The sequence below is a fragment of the Cricetulus griseus genome, chromosome 2, assembly GCF_003668045.3.
Source record: "Cricetulus griseus strain 17A/GY chromosome 2, alternate assembly CriGri-PICRH-1.0, whole genome shotgun sequence".
NCBI lineage: Eukaryota > Metazoa > Chordata > Mammalia > Rodentia > Cricetidae > Cricetulus > Cricetulus griseus.
The window spans coordinates 396,975,137-396,992,123 of NC_048595.1; the positions used below are offsets into that span (position 1 = coordinate 396,975,137).

General features: G+C 41.5%; 1 protein-coding gene across 5 annotated transcripts in view; it reads right to left on the bottom strand.

Moving 5' to 3' along the window:
- Tfcp2 (transcription factor CP2) overlaps positions 1 to 16,987 on the bottom strand; it is a 54,048-nt gene that overhangs the window by 7,868 nt on the left and 29,193 nt on the right. For 3 of the 5 annotated variants that reach the window (XM_027396592.2, XM_027396593.2, XM_027396591.2), the window contains 10 exons: positions 16,795 to 16,871; positions 14,650 to 14,755; positions 13,274 to 13,380; positions 11,120 to 11,272; positions 9,592 to 9,702; positions 9,192 to 9,280; positions 5,390 to 5,438; positions 4,664 to 4,757; positions 3,671 to 3,761; positions 382 to 509 (listed from right to left, as the gene is read on the bottom strand). In XM_027396592.2, coding sequence (XP_027252393.1) covers positions 382 to 509; positions 3,671 to 3,761; positions 4,664 to 4,757; positions 5,390 to 5,438; positions 9,192 to 9,280; positions 9,592 to 9,702; positions 11,120 to 11,272; positions 13,274 to 13,380; positions 14,650 to 14,755; positions 16,795 to 16,871 — 1,005 coding nt within the window. The remainder of the gene's footprint in view (positions 1 to 381; positions 510 to 3,670; positions 3,762 to 4,663; positions 4,758 to 5,389; positions 5,439 to 9,191; positions 9,281 to 9,591; positions 9,703 to 11,119; positions 11,273 to 13,273; positions 13,381 to 14,649; positions 14,756 to 16,794; positions 16,872 to 16,987) is intronic. The other 2 variants (XM_027396594.2, XM_027396595.2) reach the window with 2 other exon arrangements.

A 16,987-nucleotide genomic window follows, 5' to 3' on the forward strand; every position in this document is an offset into this window, starting at 1 on the left:
AAGGTCCAGCAGTCATTCAGAGGCTGTCTGCATCTGCAGGTGATCAGCTCATGCTGTAGACTCACAATCACACAGCCTGGCTTCAGGGCCTGCTCAGATACAGTTTTTCAATGTGAACTGGGGAAAGCTACTCAACAAACCTAGTCCTTTCCCTGTTCTAAAGACTGGAGAGCAGACAATCTACAGCACTATTTAAAAATTCAAGTATATATAAAGTATTGGTAATAGCACATGGCATAAGTTAAGAGCTGAATAAATGTGAGCAATTGCCATTACTTGTAGAACTCAATGCTGAACTGGTCTGAACTCCCATCACACCCGCCCATGAGTCTTCTCTTCTCCTTTCTTCCTACCTGTCCTAGTCTGCCCAGAACAACCTACCGAAGAAAGTACCATTTGAATCTCCATCTTCCTGCTTCTGTTGTGGAGGCTGCTGCTGCTGCTGTTGCTGTTCCCTCAGCTGCACCGATTCCTGACAGACATAAATGGTTAGCCTTGGTCGCACCATCCTGTGTGGGAAGAAAAGGGATGGTCATTTTTACAATGTTTTCCCATGGTAAGCACATCCACAGGTAGTGTTTGTCCCTCCATCGCTGGAGAGAGCAGAGATGAAATCTATTAATGTTACTTGTTTCCTATCTCTCAGTGGTGGGCTTTGTTGTTTAAGCTGATTGGCTCCAACAGGAGGCACCATTTAAGCTTCTAAACTCTGCTTTCCCTGAAAAGTTATATGTGGGGCCAGGACTAGGGCTCAGTAGTAGACTGTTAGCCTGGTATGCTTAAATCCCCAGGTTCCATTCTCAGCACTGAAAAGGGAAGGGTTAGAAGAGGAGAAGTAGGGAGAGAGGGGCAGAGAACACTAATGCTAGCTTAGAACTGGTAAGTCAGGGTCCTCATTCTCCCAAGATCTCTTCACTAAACCCTGAATTTGACTGTTGGTCCTTTACATGACCATGGAGCAACTGTAGTCAATGGAGTTTGTGAGATTTGGAGTTATGGTTAGAAACGTTCAAAATGTAAGAGGTACTGCTTAATATAAGGGTCAGGTTCTAGATATGCTGTTTACTTAAAAATACTAATAGGTAGTGAGCAAGATGTCTCAGCTAACAAAGCTCCTGCCACTTGAGTTTAATCCCTGAGAACCACATGACGGGAGGAAATGACTCTTGCACATTGTCCTCTGATCTTCATATGACCCCAGACACCCCCTCCCCTGCCACATACACAAAAAGGAAGGAAGGGAGGGAGGGAGGGAGGGAGGGAGGGAAGGAGGGGAAGAAGGAAGGAAGGAAGGAAGGAAGGAAGGAAGGAAGGAAGGAAGGAAGGAAGGAAGGAAGGAAGGAAGGAAGGCTGGCAAAGTAAAGTGGAAGATCTGATCTCCCTCAGTGCCTGCCCCTGAGCAGCCTACCAGTCTGCTTACTCTCTCAGCGCTTCTTCATCTAGTCACCTTGCTCTTTTCCATTTCTAAATACTCCTTTGGTAACACCCTTAAAGATAAAGGATCTGTTACTAACTTAAATTCTTACTCCTATTACCTATTATGTTTGTTCTTGTGGCACCAGAGATTGAGCCCGGGGCTTTGCACATGTGAGGCAAAGGCTTTTCCACTGAGCTACATCCCCAGCCTTTGTGTTCGTGCGCGTGACAACAGAAGCCAGAAGAGGGCTTCAGATCTCCTGGAGCTGGAGTTCCAAGTAATTGTGAGCCACCCAATATGAGTGCTGAGAACCAAAGGATCTCTAGAAAAGCAGGAAGCATTCTGAACTTCAAGCCACCCCTCTAGCCCCTAATCCTTGAAGTTTTATCTCTTTCTGTGGTGATTTGAAAGAAAATGCCCCCCAAAAGGAGTGGCACTATTAGGAGGTGTGGTCTTGTTAAAGGAAGTGTGTCACTGTGGGAGCAGGCTTTGAGGTTTCTTGTGCAAGCTTCCTGTTCCCTGCAAGATGTAGGACACTCAGCTACTTCTTCAGCACCATGTCTTTCTGCCATGCTCCCTGCTATGATGATAACGGACTGAGCCTCTGAAACTGTAAGTAAGCTACCTTAATTATATGTTCTTCCTTTAGAAGACTTGCTGTGGTCATAGTGTCTCTTCACAGCAATAAAAACCTAACTAAGACACATTTCTTTCCATTTTCCAATACTGCCATGGTGGTAGGTAACACACTCCTGTAACTTTAGTATCAGGAGATAAGAGAGGAAGACCAGGAATTCAAAGCTTTATCCTCAGCTACATACACAGTTTCAGGCCAACCTGTGATACATGAGACCATATCTTAAAAACAAGATTTTCTGAGACTACAGTCAATTTGATGCAGTATGTTTGTGAGGTATACAAATACAAATCCTTCACAATTTATTTATTCACTGATTTGGTTCTGTTGTCAATGATCTAATATTCCCCCTCTCAGTTATGATTACTAAGCCAAACATGGTAATACATGCCTGTAATTCTAGTACCTAAGTGGTTGGAGCTGGAAGCTCTGAGTCCAAGGCTAACCTAGGCTACACAGCAAATTCAAATCCAGCCTGGGCTATGTAGACAGACCCTGTCTCAAAAATAAAAAAAAAGAAACATTAAAACACCAACCAATACACACAAACATACACACACATAATCTCAAAAAGGATTACAATTACTCTTTCTTTCTTTTTTTTTTTTTTTTTTTGACACAGGGTCTCACTACATAGTTGGTGTGGAACACACACACACACATATACACCACACACACACACACACCCTCCAAAGAATATCTTTTCTGACTACATCAAGGTATTCTATAGACTACAAATTTGCTTTATTTTGTGTTTGTTTTGTTGAGACAGGGTCTCTGGTAGTCCAAGTTAACCTTGAAGCTGCTACAAAGTCAAGGATGACTTTGGACTCTTGATCTTCCTGCCTCAAACTCTTAGGTACTGGGATTATGAACTGAGCCACACCCCGGTTTGTCTGTATGGCTCACTTCAAAGCTCTTAAGGCGATCTTTATTGTTTTTCTTTATGGATACATTGTCACCAATGTACCTCCAAAGCCAACAAAAGTACCTATCCTTTTTTTTTTTTTTTGGTTTTTCAGGGCAGGGTTTCCCTGTGGCTTTGGAGACTGTCCAGGAACTAGCTCTTGTAGACCAGGCTGGTCTCTAACTCAGAGATCCGCCTGTCTCTGCCTCCCTAGTGCCGAGATTAAAGGCATGCACCACCACCGCCCGGCAAAAGTACCTATCTTATGATAAAGACAGTAACTATTTACCAGGTTAGAGGACCTGGAAATGAGAACTGGCTATCACAAGGTGTTCTTTGGATCAAATGTAAGAAACGACATTTTTCATTTGTGTTTATTTGGTACATACTGGGATTTTTTTTAATAAAGTTTTTTTTTCTTTAAAAAGAATAAAAGCCCAAAACATTTATTTAGCATGCATGCAGGGGTGTGTGTGTGTGTGTGTGTGTGTGTGTGTGTGTGTCTGTATGTCTGTATTATTCTGGGCACGTATCAGGGTCCATGTGGGGGGTGGCGGTCAAAGGACAATCTACTGAGTTCATTGGCCCATGACTAGAATTTTTTTTAATGTTTTGACAAAACTTATTTATCTGTGTAGAGTACTGTGAAAAATCCCAGAAAGTAAATTCATCTGAGGTACAATCTCACTGGTATCTTTGAAGTGCATACCGGCCTTTTAATGCATTAAAAAGTCTGATTCCGTCCGCAGGGCCGCAGATTTGGATCACATCATCTCTTGTTAGTTTCAATAAATCTGCCCCTAGATTAAAGAGGGAAAAAAAAGGTTAATGATAAGACAAAATTACTTTTGTAAGTGAATTTTAAAATGGGCTCTACTTGAGAACACCTCATCAGCAGTCTGTTACAGTCTTCTACAGTAGACAAAGCCCTGTTACTTGGCCTCTGCCTTATCTTCTGTCTCAATTCTCATCTAATTAACTTCTCCACTTCACTATGCTTTCATCAGATGGAGGTTGCTGACCGGGCCAGTTGCTTTTCCTGTCAGAAACACCCTTTCACAGTCTGACAGACTCACACCAGCCCCTCCCCAGCTCTACTTCACAATTCCTGCTGTAGTACTTATCCAGGAGTTTCCATTCTGTTAGATTTTTCTTTCACACAGATGATGAAAAGAGCGCTCTCATCAACACATCTTATCAACTGGATGTACACAGAGGCTTCATAAAATCAGATTGTGCAAGTAATACATACAGTCTGTTTGTGAATGCCCCTTGATAAAGTGCTACATGGAATACACATTTTAAACGTGCTATATAGATTAAACATTTTACAGTTCAACTAAAAGCTCTTTTTTGTTGTTGTTGTTGTTTTGAGACAGACTTTCTCTGTGTAGCTTTGGAGATTGTTCTGAAACTCACTCAGTAAACCTGGCTGGCCTGGAACTCACAGAGATCCAACTATCTCTGATTCCTGACTGCTGGGATTAAAGGCGTGCGCCACCACCACCTGGCTAAAGCTATTTCTTTTTAAGAGTCTCCTAGTACAATTACAGCCAATTGAAAGTCTAAGGCGTTTGATGAAATTGATTTTATCAGAAAAAACAAACTGAGACACCCCCACACAGCCATATGGACACCAAGAGGCCCTACAATGCTTGTAAATACCCCATGCTGGAGAAGGCAAAAGAAAAACTAATCTAACCTGAAAAGTTGGTGAAGAGCCTTGTGAATGTGGAAAACCGGTTTCGATGTAACCACTGTTGGGCTTCCTGAGGCGTGGTTGTTGGCAAGAGGTTCTGAAAGAGAATACACTCTTTTCTATCTGAATAGCTCACCTGCTACCTCATTAGATAACATAACTAAACAGTTCCATACCCAACAACAACACAGGCTAGTGTCTGGAGACTGTTTACATCACACAGGGCTTCTCCAACCTCGGAGACACTTCACTATCAGACCATAAGCTCTTCCTAGTCAAGGGATCCTTAATGGCAGTTATGTGAGAAATCACATAAGCCACAGCTCGTATTACTCGTATTAGACCAGCCTGAGCATCACAATGAGATCCACAAAAAGAGAAGAAAAAGCAGCCAGGTGGGGTGGTGTACATCTGCAACCCCAGCACTTCAGAGGCTGAGGCAGAATGACTACTCTGCATCCTAAGCCAGTTGGGGCTGCATAGTGAGTTAAGGACAGCCTGTGATGTACAGTGAAAGGATGTGTAAAAACAAGCAAACAAACAAAACAGCTTTCAAGGTCCTGCTTGTATGTGTCTTGTTTCTAGTCCCTAGTATAATTAATTTCCAGTTGGGCTGAAATTCTATAAGCATGAAGTGAATGAATGGATAGCAGTCTCTAGTTCACCGGCATTTGACAGAACGGCAGTCACCACAGTAGTACGGATAGCTGACATTGGCTGTAAACTTACGTCACTGACTGGAGGGGGTGGCTCTGGCTGGTGGTTTGGTGAGCCATTTCTAGGGAGAGACATTGAAGAAGAAAAGATGAGTCCATGGTGCACTCACAGTCTGCACATTACCTCATGTTTCACTGTCATGGTAACTCCTAAATTACAGAGCTAAAAGAATCTCTCCTTTGTCTGAAAACATTCTTTGACCCTGGGCTTCAGCTGTGTGCTAATTAACTCAGAAATCTCAGGGAAGGGGAGAAACTATGTCACTGAAACATTTTTTATGATTGACGAAACTAGGAAAGATATCAAAATTTCAGTAAGTAGAAACTGATAGATTAAATTATGGAGTAATAAATATTTTTAAGGGGCTAGAAATATAGCTGGAAGTAAGGCATCTGCCTAGACTGCATAAAATTCTGAGTTCAAAAAAGAAAAATATACCAGGATATAAAAGTCCTAGTACCTTTATTGCTATAATTATGCATCACTCCTATATTAAACAGCCATACATACAACACAGAAGAATCAGAAGAAAAAGTATACTGACTGGGCATGGTGGTGCATGTCTTTAATCCCAGCACTCAGGAGGCAAAGGCAGGTGGATCTCTGTGAATTCAAGGCTAGCCTGGTCTACAAGCCAGTTTTAGGCCAGCCAAAGCTAAGTGAGACACTGTCTCAAAAACAACAACAAAAAAAACCCCAAATACAAACAAACAACAACCAAATAACTATTTTGCTGACCCGGGGACTGAGCCCAGTTCCTTCCTTGTATGTGCTAGCAACAGCTATCCCACAGCACCACCTCAGTTCTGACAGACATGTGAGCTGCCATGTGGGTGCTAGGAACCTAACTGGGTCCTTTAGAAGAGCAGCCAGTGCTCTGAGCTGCTGAGCCATCTCTTCCGCCCTGTTTATTTGTCTTTACAATTTGGTTAGTTACTACTGTTGCATGTGTATGATGTTGGGGTGACAACTCTGTGGGGTCAGTTCTCCATCCATCTTTACATGGATTCTGGGGATCCAAGAACCACTGGCCCTGAGAGGCAAGCACTGTACCCTCTGGGTTATTTTGCTGGCCCAATTAATTTCAGATCTACTAACTTACTTTATCTGTATGTGTGTGTGCATACATATGTGCATGCATGCAGGCGCACACATATGTGTGAAAGTATATTTGAAGATCTGTGTAGGTGCATATACCTAAATGTGGAGGCCAGAAGAAAGCACTGGTTTCCTTGGAGCTAAATTACAGGAGTTTGTGAGGTGTCTGGCTGATTTCATGGTGTAGGTACCCAAGCTCTGGTTCTCACAAATGGGAAGCAAGCACTCTTACCCAATGAACCACATCTCAAGCTCCCCAATTCCATTATAGTTAAAATTGATTCAAAATTAGTTCTAGGGAACTGGAGAGATGGCTCAGAGGTTAAGAGCACTGGCTGTTCTTCCAGAGGTCCTGAATTCAATTCCCAGCAACCACATGATGGCTCACAACCATCCGTAATGAGATCCGGTGCCCTCTTTGGGTCTTCAGGGACACATGCAGACAGAACACTGTATACACAATAAATAAATAAATCTTAAAAAAATTAGTTCTAATTTGTAAATCAACATTTATCTCCATATTTTTGGTTTTTCTTATAGTTTCTTTTGTTTAATGTTTATTTTCTTTATGAGAGAAAAAGTTGAGGGAAAAAATGGAAAACACAACCCTTCAACTACAGCTATTTTAAATAGTCTCAACGTAGACAGCATCAACCACTTAAGGATAACAAGAATCCCCTTATTTCAAGAGTTCTTCTGTACCAGATATAGTAGTACCTGTAGTCAGCTACCTGAGAGGCTAACGTAGGAAGATTGCTTGGCTCCAGGAGTTCAAGGCCAGCATAGAAACACAGCTAAGACCCCATATCCAAGCAAACAAAAACGTGGTGTGGTGATGGCAATCCATGCTTACAACCCCAGGATTAGGGAGTCTGGCAGCAGGATTGCTGTGAACTTAGGGCTAACCTGGCTATACAATAATTCACAGCCAGCCTGGAATGTGCAGCAAGACCCTATAGAAAACCCCCCTTTCTTCTTTATTTCTGTCACTGTTGAAAATTTTAAGCTTGATATTCAAACTTAGCAATGACATCAGGGTTATAGACAGATGTATTCATTTTATAACTAATACCAAAAAAAAGAATTAGCTCTTAACTATTATTTTTCAAATGTTTAACCTACTTTTTTTTTTAATTCTTTTTTTTTTAATTTATTTTTTACCTTATGTGCATTGCCTGCATGTATGTCTGTGTGAGGGTGTCAGATCTTGGAGTTACAGACAGTTGTGAGCTGCCATGTGGGTGCTGGGATTGAACCCAGGTCCTTTGGAAGAGCAGTCGGGTGTTCTTAACCACTAAGCCATCTCTCCAGCCCCTTAACCTACTTTTAAAATCTTTTAAGAAGTAGGTTGAGTTGGGTTGTGGTGGCTCACACCTTAAATCCCAGCACTCAAGAGCAGAGGCAGGCAGGTAGATCTCTGAGAATTTCTGAAACCAGCCTGGTCTATAGAGTTCCAGGACAGGCTCCAAAGCTACATGGAGAAACTGTCTGGAATAGCAAACAAAACCAAACAAACAAACAAGTAAATAAGTAGGTTGAACAGAGTATATACAAATCCAAGTCTAAATAGAAACATCACAGCCAAACCATTTGCACCTTCTTTTATGTGTCTCTTAACTAAGATACTGAAGTTCAAACCCAAGGCCTGATCCATGTCAGCCAAATGCTCTACTACTGAGTCACACCTCAGGCCTCAGAGGGATATTTAACAAGAAAAAAGTGTCTATACAACTGTGCTTCCAATTCCCAGGCCCATGCTCTGGGGCAAGTGTGAAAAGGAAATGAAACACCCACAAGGCAAACAAGATAAGGTCCATCAAGAAACCAAAACTATCAGTCTCATCACTAAAAATCTCCCTCAGAAGATACTACCCTGACAGACACCATGTGATGCTACCTGACACCATGAGATGCTACAAGACAGCATCTAATTCTACCTAACACCTTATGCACAATCTGACAACATCTGATGTTACCTGACACCATCTGATGCTACCTGACACCATCTGATGCTACCTGACACCATGTGATGTTACCTGACACCATGTGATGCTACCTGACACCATGTGATGTTACCTGACACCATGTGATGCTACCTGACACCATGTGATGTTACCTGACACCATGTGATGTTACCTGACACCATGTGATGTTACCTGACACCATGTGATGTTACCTGACACCATGTGATGCTACCTGACACCATGTGATGTTACCTGACACCATCTGATGTTACTTGACACCATCTGATGTTACCTGACACCATGTGATGTTACCTGACACCATGTGATGCTACCTGACACCATGTGATGCTACCTGACACCATGTGATGCTACCTGACACCATGTGATGCTACCTGACACCATGTGATGCTACAAGACAGCATCTAATTCTACCTAACACCTTATGCACCATCTGACACCATTTGATGATACCTGATACCATCTGATGTTACCTGACACACTGTCTGATGGTACCTGACACCATGTGATGTTGACACCATCTGATGGTACCCAACACTGCCTGAGGGGCAAGGTTCTTAGATAAAAACCCATCTCTTTTTCAGGAGATCCAAACCTCAACCAGCCCGGGAATTGGTCAAAAGAATGACCAAAGGGAAGCACTTAATAATTTGGGAAAAAACTTGTTGATGGAAGTGTAATAAAAGAATATATATTTAGTACAAACATAATCCAATTGCATTTCTTAGACTTACCCTTCCCCGAGAGAGAAACTGCTATGGGAACTGTTGAAGCCAGGTGATGGGGAATTGTTGACATAGGTGATCTCAGGCCATGGAGAACACTAAAAACAAAGGAGAATTTTGAGAACAAGAAAGCAGGTTTCCATGCAGTGAGCCACTAAAACATTTGCACTTCACAAGCACATCATATTCAGTCAAGAAAATATGCTCACAACGACATGTAGGCTGGAAAGGAATGTATACATGGATATGTTTTAAAACATTTTTTTTTTCTTTTATGAATGGCACTATGGGGATGGAGATGCATCTCAGTAACAGAGAGCTTGCCTAACACAGCAGGCCCAGGTCTCATGCCAAGCACACAGAATTAATGAATGACAGTACAAATTATGAACTGAAAAAATCCTTTTACCTCTGTGAGTATGGTTGTCTCATAGGAAGGTTGATATTTCTCTTTTTCATGGGGTGTGCGTTTCTCCATTTTCTCTCTATCTGTTTTTTGTTTTCTGTCTGCACCTTTAGGCTGAAATGAAAATAGGTTGCTTTAAATTTAAGTACTCACACTTTGACCCAGAAATATTACTTTAAAACACTTAACTATTCACATACAAAACAAGCGTGTATGTACAATAATGTAGAGACTATGCATCACCCTCACTGTCTGAAAATAGGATATTTAGATGTCTGATGCAGATGGAAAGATTGATAGAAAAACCACTAAAGTACATAGCTAACTGAAAAAAATCTCAAGTCTCAAAACTACCCCTATAGTATACTCCCACTTATGTTCCAAAGAAAGGAAAATGTATGTGTACCTATGCATGCATGTTCATGAAAGAACAGAGGGATGAGAAGCATGTATAACAAGTTGTGACAATGGCTACCTCTGGAGAAAAGTTAGCGAGGCAATTCGGAAGAGTAAATAAGGAAGATTATAGTGCAGTGTCCCAAGTACTCTTACATCATTGACTCCCCGACATCCTTCCCTCCCTCCCTGCTTCCCTCTGGGGTTTTTTGAGATAGAAACTTGCTATGTACCTCCAGTTCACCTGAACTTCATACATTATAGGTGTGAGCCACCACACTTGGCTTGAATTTCTTTCAACGAGAATGTATTTATCCACATGATAAAAACAAAAACAAAGCAGGGAGTGGTAACACATGCCTACAGTCCCAGTACTTGAAGGCATAAGCAGAAGAATCAGGAGTTCAAGGCCATCCTTGGCTACTTAGCAAATCTGAGGCCACTCTGGGATACCTCAAAACCTATTCTGCCTCATGACTGCCTCAAAACAACAAAAATAATGCACAAACTATTCATGCACCTAAATCAGTCATGACTTCTGAGAAACAGAAGAGCTCACAAGTCAATAGGCTTTAATGAGAGCCCTGCTCTGCCTGTCGCCTGCTGTACAGGTTTTTGTTACTCCACGCCAAGTCAATCCCCATGTAAACTACCTTAAGTGGTATTTCAGAGGTGTCTCAGCATCTAGCTCAGACAATTTGTAATTTTAAAAACAGATAAGTTGGCTGAGTGGTGTCGGTGCATGCCTTTAATGCCAGCGCTCGGGAGGCAGAGGCAGATGAACTCACTCTGTGAGGCCAGCCTGATCTACACACTGAGTTCCAGGACAGGCTCCAAAGCTACACAAAGAAACCTTGTCTCAAAAAACCAAAGAAAACAAAACAAAACAAAAGCAGACAAGTTGACTCACTACCTTGGCACCTCATGTTAAAATGGAATGACAAAGAAAGAGGTTTTAGCTGGGTATGGTGGCACATACCTTTAATTCCAGCAGAGGCAGACTGTGAGTTCAAGAACGGCCTGGTCTACTACACAGGGAGTTCCAGGACAGTCAGGGCTACACAGAGAAACCCTGTTTCAACCCTCCCTCCCTTGAAAAAAAAAGGTTTTCAGGCCAGCACATCGCCCAGGATACCTTGAAGACCTTGATCTGGCAGCTGGCTGAGTGCAAGTGTTCCGTGTACTCTCCATTCTCATTCTCCTTGAAAGTGTCGATTTGTACTCGGAATGGCACCCCCTTTTCTCCACCATGCTTCCTCATAGTGAACTCTGTGCTAATGCAGTGCACCTGGAAGGTAGTGACACCAAGGCTTCAATGCCACCAGCTAAACCAGCCAGCAATGTTTGAAAGCAACTAACAAAGGCAAAACTTTTAAAAGGCAATTATCAATACATATTAAAATCTTCTTATTTCTTATAGAGGAAATGAGAAACATTAGTAATTCACAAATGTAAGCAAGTAAATTTACAGACCTAATGCCATCAAAGACATCAAAACAACAACAACTGTTTGAGGAACTTAATGTATTAAACCTCTGAGAACGCTGAGCTACCCAAACGTTAGTGAACTTTCATCTAGATTTTAAAAGGAGGCACAATCAGGCTGGGAATATAGTAAATATGAAAGTTCAGATGTAATAGGGGAAGATTTGCTTGGTTACTACTGAAGTCTAAGACTGTGGGTCCTAAGTGCAGCTCTCCTAGCTGACCTCTCACTAGCTTGGATCAACTCACTCTAAGCCTCAAAAACTATTCCTGGAGCTACTCGTTTGGCTCAGCTGTTAAGAACACACTGTATTCTTACAGAGGACCCAAGTTCAGTTCCCAACACCCACTTCAGGTGGCTCACAACTACCCATAACTCCAGCTCTAGTGGAATTAAATCTCTCTGGCCTCTGTGAGCACCTGCATGCACAAACCCACACAATCTAAAAACAATAAGGAATATTTTTATTATAAATATAAGAATTAAATATTTCAAAGACTATCCCAGTTTCAAAGAACTATTTTTCAAAGTCTTAAAATAATGTTTGCAAAATATTAACATAGTGACCTTAATGGTAAGTATTTAATGAACTACTGGTTTAAATTATTACAAATAAAGAATTCTGAGGAATTTACCCAAAGGACATAATCACATATGCAAATAAACCTTAAGTATATATATGTTCAAAATAACTATAGATAACAACAAAAAAATAAAACAATTTACCTGTAAATAATTGTTAGGCAAATTATCTACAATCAAAGAATGGTATATATATTCTGGAGAGCTATAAGTAAATAAACTTCATAAAATTAGAAGAATTCAAAACTCTTCACATAGAGATGCCTGAATCTGATAGGCTAGACCCCTGAACTCTTCACATGGAGATGCTTGAACCTGACTGACAGTCTAGACCCCTGAACTCTTGACATGGAGATGCTTGAACCTGCCAGTCTAGACCCTTAAACTCTTGACATGGAGATGCCTGAACCTGCCAGTCTAGACCTCTGAACTCTTGACATGGAGAGGCCTGAAACTGAAAGGCCAGACCCCTGACAACCAGGGTGCAGCTCCATGAAAGAATGTGTGCGGTTTTGTTTTTTTGTTGTTGTTGTTGTTTTGTTTTGTTTTCTTTTTTGGTTTTTCGAGACAGGGTTTCTCTGTGTAGCTTTGGAGCCTATCCTGGCACTCACTCTGGAGACCAGGCTGGCCTCGAACTCACAGAGATCCGCCCGAGTGCTGGGATTAAAGGCATGTACCACCAACGCCTGGCGAAAGAATGTGTGCTTAGCATGCAGAAGGCCACAGGCTCAATCCCCAGCATGCACACTCTTCCACATGTGCATGCACACAGCTCAAGCACAAACAAGCTTCTTTTGTTTGTTTGTTTGTTTGTTTTGAGATGGGAGTCTCTCTATGTAGCCCTAGCTGTCCTGGATCTCATTATGTAGACTAGGCAGGCCTCAAATTCATAAAGATCTGCCAGTGTCAGAATTAAAGGCATGCACCACCATGTCCGCCTATATTGTTGCTAGTTTACTGTTTGAGACACAGCTCATATAGCTCAGACTGCCTTGAACTCACTGTGTAACTTTGATTTTTCCTACCTCTACTACCCAAGTGCTAAAATTAGAGGTGTGCACCACCACACCAGGTTTATAAAATCCAGGACCTCATGCATGCTAAACAAGCACTCAACTAACTGAGCTATATCTCCAACTCTGATATGTTTTAGTCTTTAAAAAAACAAACTGGTAGTAACAGGTGCTCTTTAAATCTGTAATGGCAACTGCAATGCCTTACCTGAATAAACACAGATGTCCTCTTAGTAGGGTCCCACAGGAACTCGACTGTATTTAGCTGGGTAGGATTGGCCCTGGGATCAATTATACCCACAGACATTGGAATATCTGAGAAATACAATAGGAATCACTGAACAATTATGAGGGCTTCTTGTTTTTGTTTTTTAAGATGGGGGTCTCAATGCATTGCCTGGGCTCAAGCAATTCTGTCTCAACCTCTTGAGTAGTTGGGACTATAAACAGGTGCCACCATGCCCATGGCGACCATGGTTTTAAGTAAAAAAGCAACTGATTGTGATGGAACAAGTCTATATACTAGTTCTAATATAAAAATTATGAAACTTTTTGCGACACAACCCTCCTGCTTCTACCTCTTGAGAACTGGGATCAGAAAATTACAAATATTGTCAAAATAAGAAAGTACCTGAATGCTACTAGCAAAAAGTATCACAGGCATTTCTCAAAAAAAAAAAAAAAAAAGATTAAAAATAGAGCTGGCATATTATCCAACACTCCCACTTCTTAGTAATGAAAACAGAAGTCTCTGAGTGTGGTGGTTCATATCAGTAGTGTGTACTCCAAAGACAGTCAGGAGGACCACCACAAGTAAGAAACCAAAGCAGAGACTCAAACAAATATTATCACGTCCATGTGCACAGGAACATTATCCAAAAGAGCCCAACAGTAAAAGCTCTCCATGTCCTCTCAGATGAGTCGGCTAACAGAATGCAGTGGACACTGGGTACTCTTCTGCCTTGAAAAGAAAAGAAATTCTGACACACACTATAACATGTGAATCTTGAAAGGCTAACGCCAACTTATAGAAGCCAGGTCACAAAGGACAGATACTGCATAAGGTGCTTGGAGCAGGGCAGGAGAGGGGCTAACAGACTGGGGAAAAACTGAGTGAAAGCTACTACATGGAGTACAGATTTCAGTCTCACAAAACAAAAAGAGTTCTACAAATGGATAATGGTGATAATTAGACAAAGTAAATGCATTTAACATTATTTTATATTATTATTTATTATTATTATATTATTTATATTATTTATATTTAATAATATTTATATTTAATAATATTTATATTATTATTTATTATTATTATAATATTATTTATAATATTATTAATATTATATTACCACAGTTCAAAACAAAGGCACTCTGGAACAATGAACAAACTGCTTTGGAACTTGATGTTCATGTCTACTTCAATCCTGATGTCATCATATAAGAGGTATTCTTATACTTAGCAGTAAGTCACTTCAGGCTCCCTCCTAACTTAGCCTCTGAAGTGTGCACATCAGGGGCAATCAAGTAGGGACCAACTCTAGACTCAGACAGATGTTCTCCAAGCAGCAGCTTCTCGTGACTCACCTATGTCGAGAATCCTGTCTCCAGGCCGGTTCCACCTCCAGCCTTCCAGCTGCTGATGCTCTGTGTACTGCAGCCGCCTATCGTGGAACACTACCCGAAATATGCTCTAAAGGAAGGACAATGTCAGTCCACAGGCGTCTAGAAAACCAGTTCAGACAAAAGAAAACTAGCAGAGTTAATGCTAGTTGGCATTAACTAAAATTGTCTGTCCTTTTGAAGATTCCAAGCTGTCTGCATGAGTCTTAGCTCTCCCACTTGACCTCTGTGATTGCTCTGTAGGTAGAGGACTAGAAGCTACATGGCCCAGACTAGCATCAGACTTTAAATTTTTAAAAAACATATTTTTTTTTATCTGTGTGTGAGTGCACAGGTGGGTATATGCATGGCCATCTGTGGATGCACCACAGTACTCAGGCGCAGTGGACAAGATGAGGGAGTCTCTGCTCTCCCTCCACCATGTGTGTCCTAGGAATCAAACTCAGGCTGTAAGGTTTGGCAGCAAGTACTTTTATCCACTGAGCCATCTCTGTAGTCCTGGCATCAGACTCATGATCCTCCCTCCTCAGCCTCCCAAGAGCTGGGATGGATCATCTATCATCTTTACAGTTAAATTGTTGATGGACTCCTGAGTGAAGTCTCTCTTTTTATGTGATCCCAGTCTGGTCTCCCAGTCCTCCAACTACCATAACCATTATGTGAAGTATTTTTCTCTTTGTAATTCTTATTACACATCCCTCTTTCTTTCCTTACTGAGAGGAGTGTATGCACACCAGATCCCGTATACCATGTAGGTGCTGACGGCAGAATTCAAGTCATTTACCCTTGGCAACAACCTTTTGCCTGCTGAGCCATCCTGCCAGCCTTGTGAAGAGTTTCTATGCACTTCTATCTCATCATATAATCCAGCCTAATCCTCCAGATATGTATGAAACACATACTAATATCTACCTGCTAATCCTACATACAACCTATAAAGACTGAGGGTCATAAGGCTACTCCCTCGGGGCGTTGGTGGCGCACACCTTTAATCCCAGCATTGGGGAAACAGAGGCAGGCAGATCTCTGTAAGTTCGAGGCCTGCCTGGTCTACAGAACAAGTTCCAGAACAGCCTCCAAAACAATACAGAGAAACCCTGTCTGGAGGGGGGGGTGGGAGGGGCTGCGATACTCCTAGCAACTTTCCTTATGTTATCCTTACTCTGTGAAGGGAGCTGTCAGTCCCGCCCTCCACACTTTTACAGCTGCTGATAAAAAAAATGTGCTGTGAGTTCTTCAAATCCTTACCATTAGTCGACAAAGAAAACTCTATTCATCAATAACAGCTGTTGAGGTTTTGGTTTTGTTATAAATTTGTATTTTATGGACAAAGAGTATTCGTGGTCTCCTTCACTGGGCAGGGAGTCCTAGATGACGCATTCAGTTTATCATGTGCTACCACCACCTGGCCAAAATCTAACTCTTAAGGAACAGCTGGGGGCATGTAGTTCAGTAGCAGAGACCTGTATATGCTCTAGTTTCCATCCCCAGCACCACACACACAAAATTGTCATTAAAATTAAAATCCTTAAGAAGTTGATTTTTACCATCCAAAAACAACTTCACTAGGAACCTCTCCTGAACAAGGACTTGCAAGCTTTCTGCAACTCTGAGAAACCCATGTGAGGCCCAGCAAGATGGCTCAGCAGGTAAAACCAACAACCTTGAATTCAATCCCTAGAACCCACATGGTAGGAAGAGAAAACTGACTCCCTCAAGATGTCCTCTGACCTCCACACTCAAACTGTGGTATGTGTATACACACACAGCCACATAGTTAATTAAATACTCCATGTGAACAGCAAGGCTTAGTCTGACCCCAAAGACTGTCAGTTTATCTCTCAGGGAGTCAACTGTGGCAGACAAAAGATACCATCAAGCCCTGCCTGCAAGGATCCAAAAGAATATGAAAAGGGAAAAAAATAACAGCTATGACTGATGGCACATTCCTGGAATCCCAGCATTACACTCTACTAAGCTGAGCAGGATTCAGAATTCAAGGCCAGCCTACGGTATATAATGAGACTTTGCCAAAAAAACAAAAACAAAGAAAAAACTAAAAGGATCAGTAAAAGGCTATTACACAGAAAAACAGGTTGCTTATTTTACCTTCACCAACTTGCCATTGATTTCTGGAAGTTCTCCAAGTTTCCTATTGTCTAGCATTCGGATTTCATAAGACTGTCCTAGAAAAAAATTAATTACAAATTACACCTATCACAACTCACTTATCTAGACTTGGAAAGAAAGAATACAGTTGTTGAATATACATGATAACACTATTATTACCAACTAGAAGCTA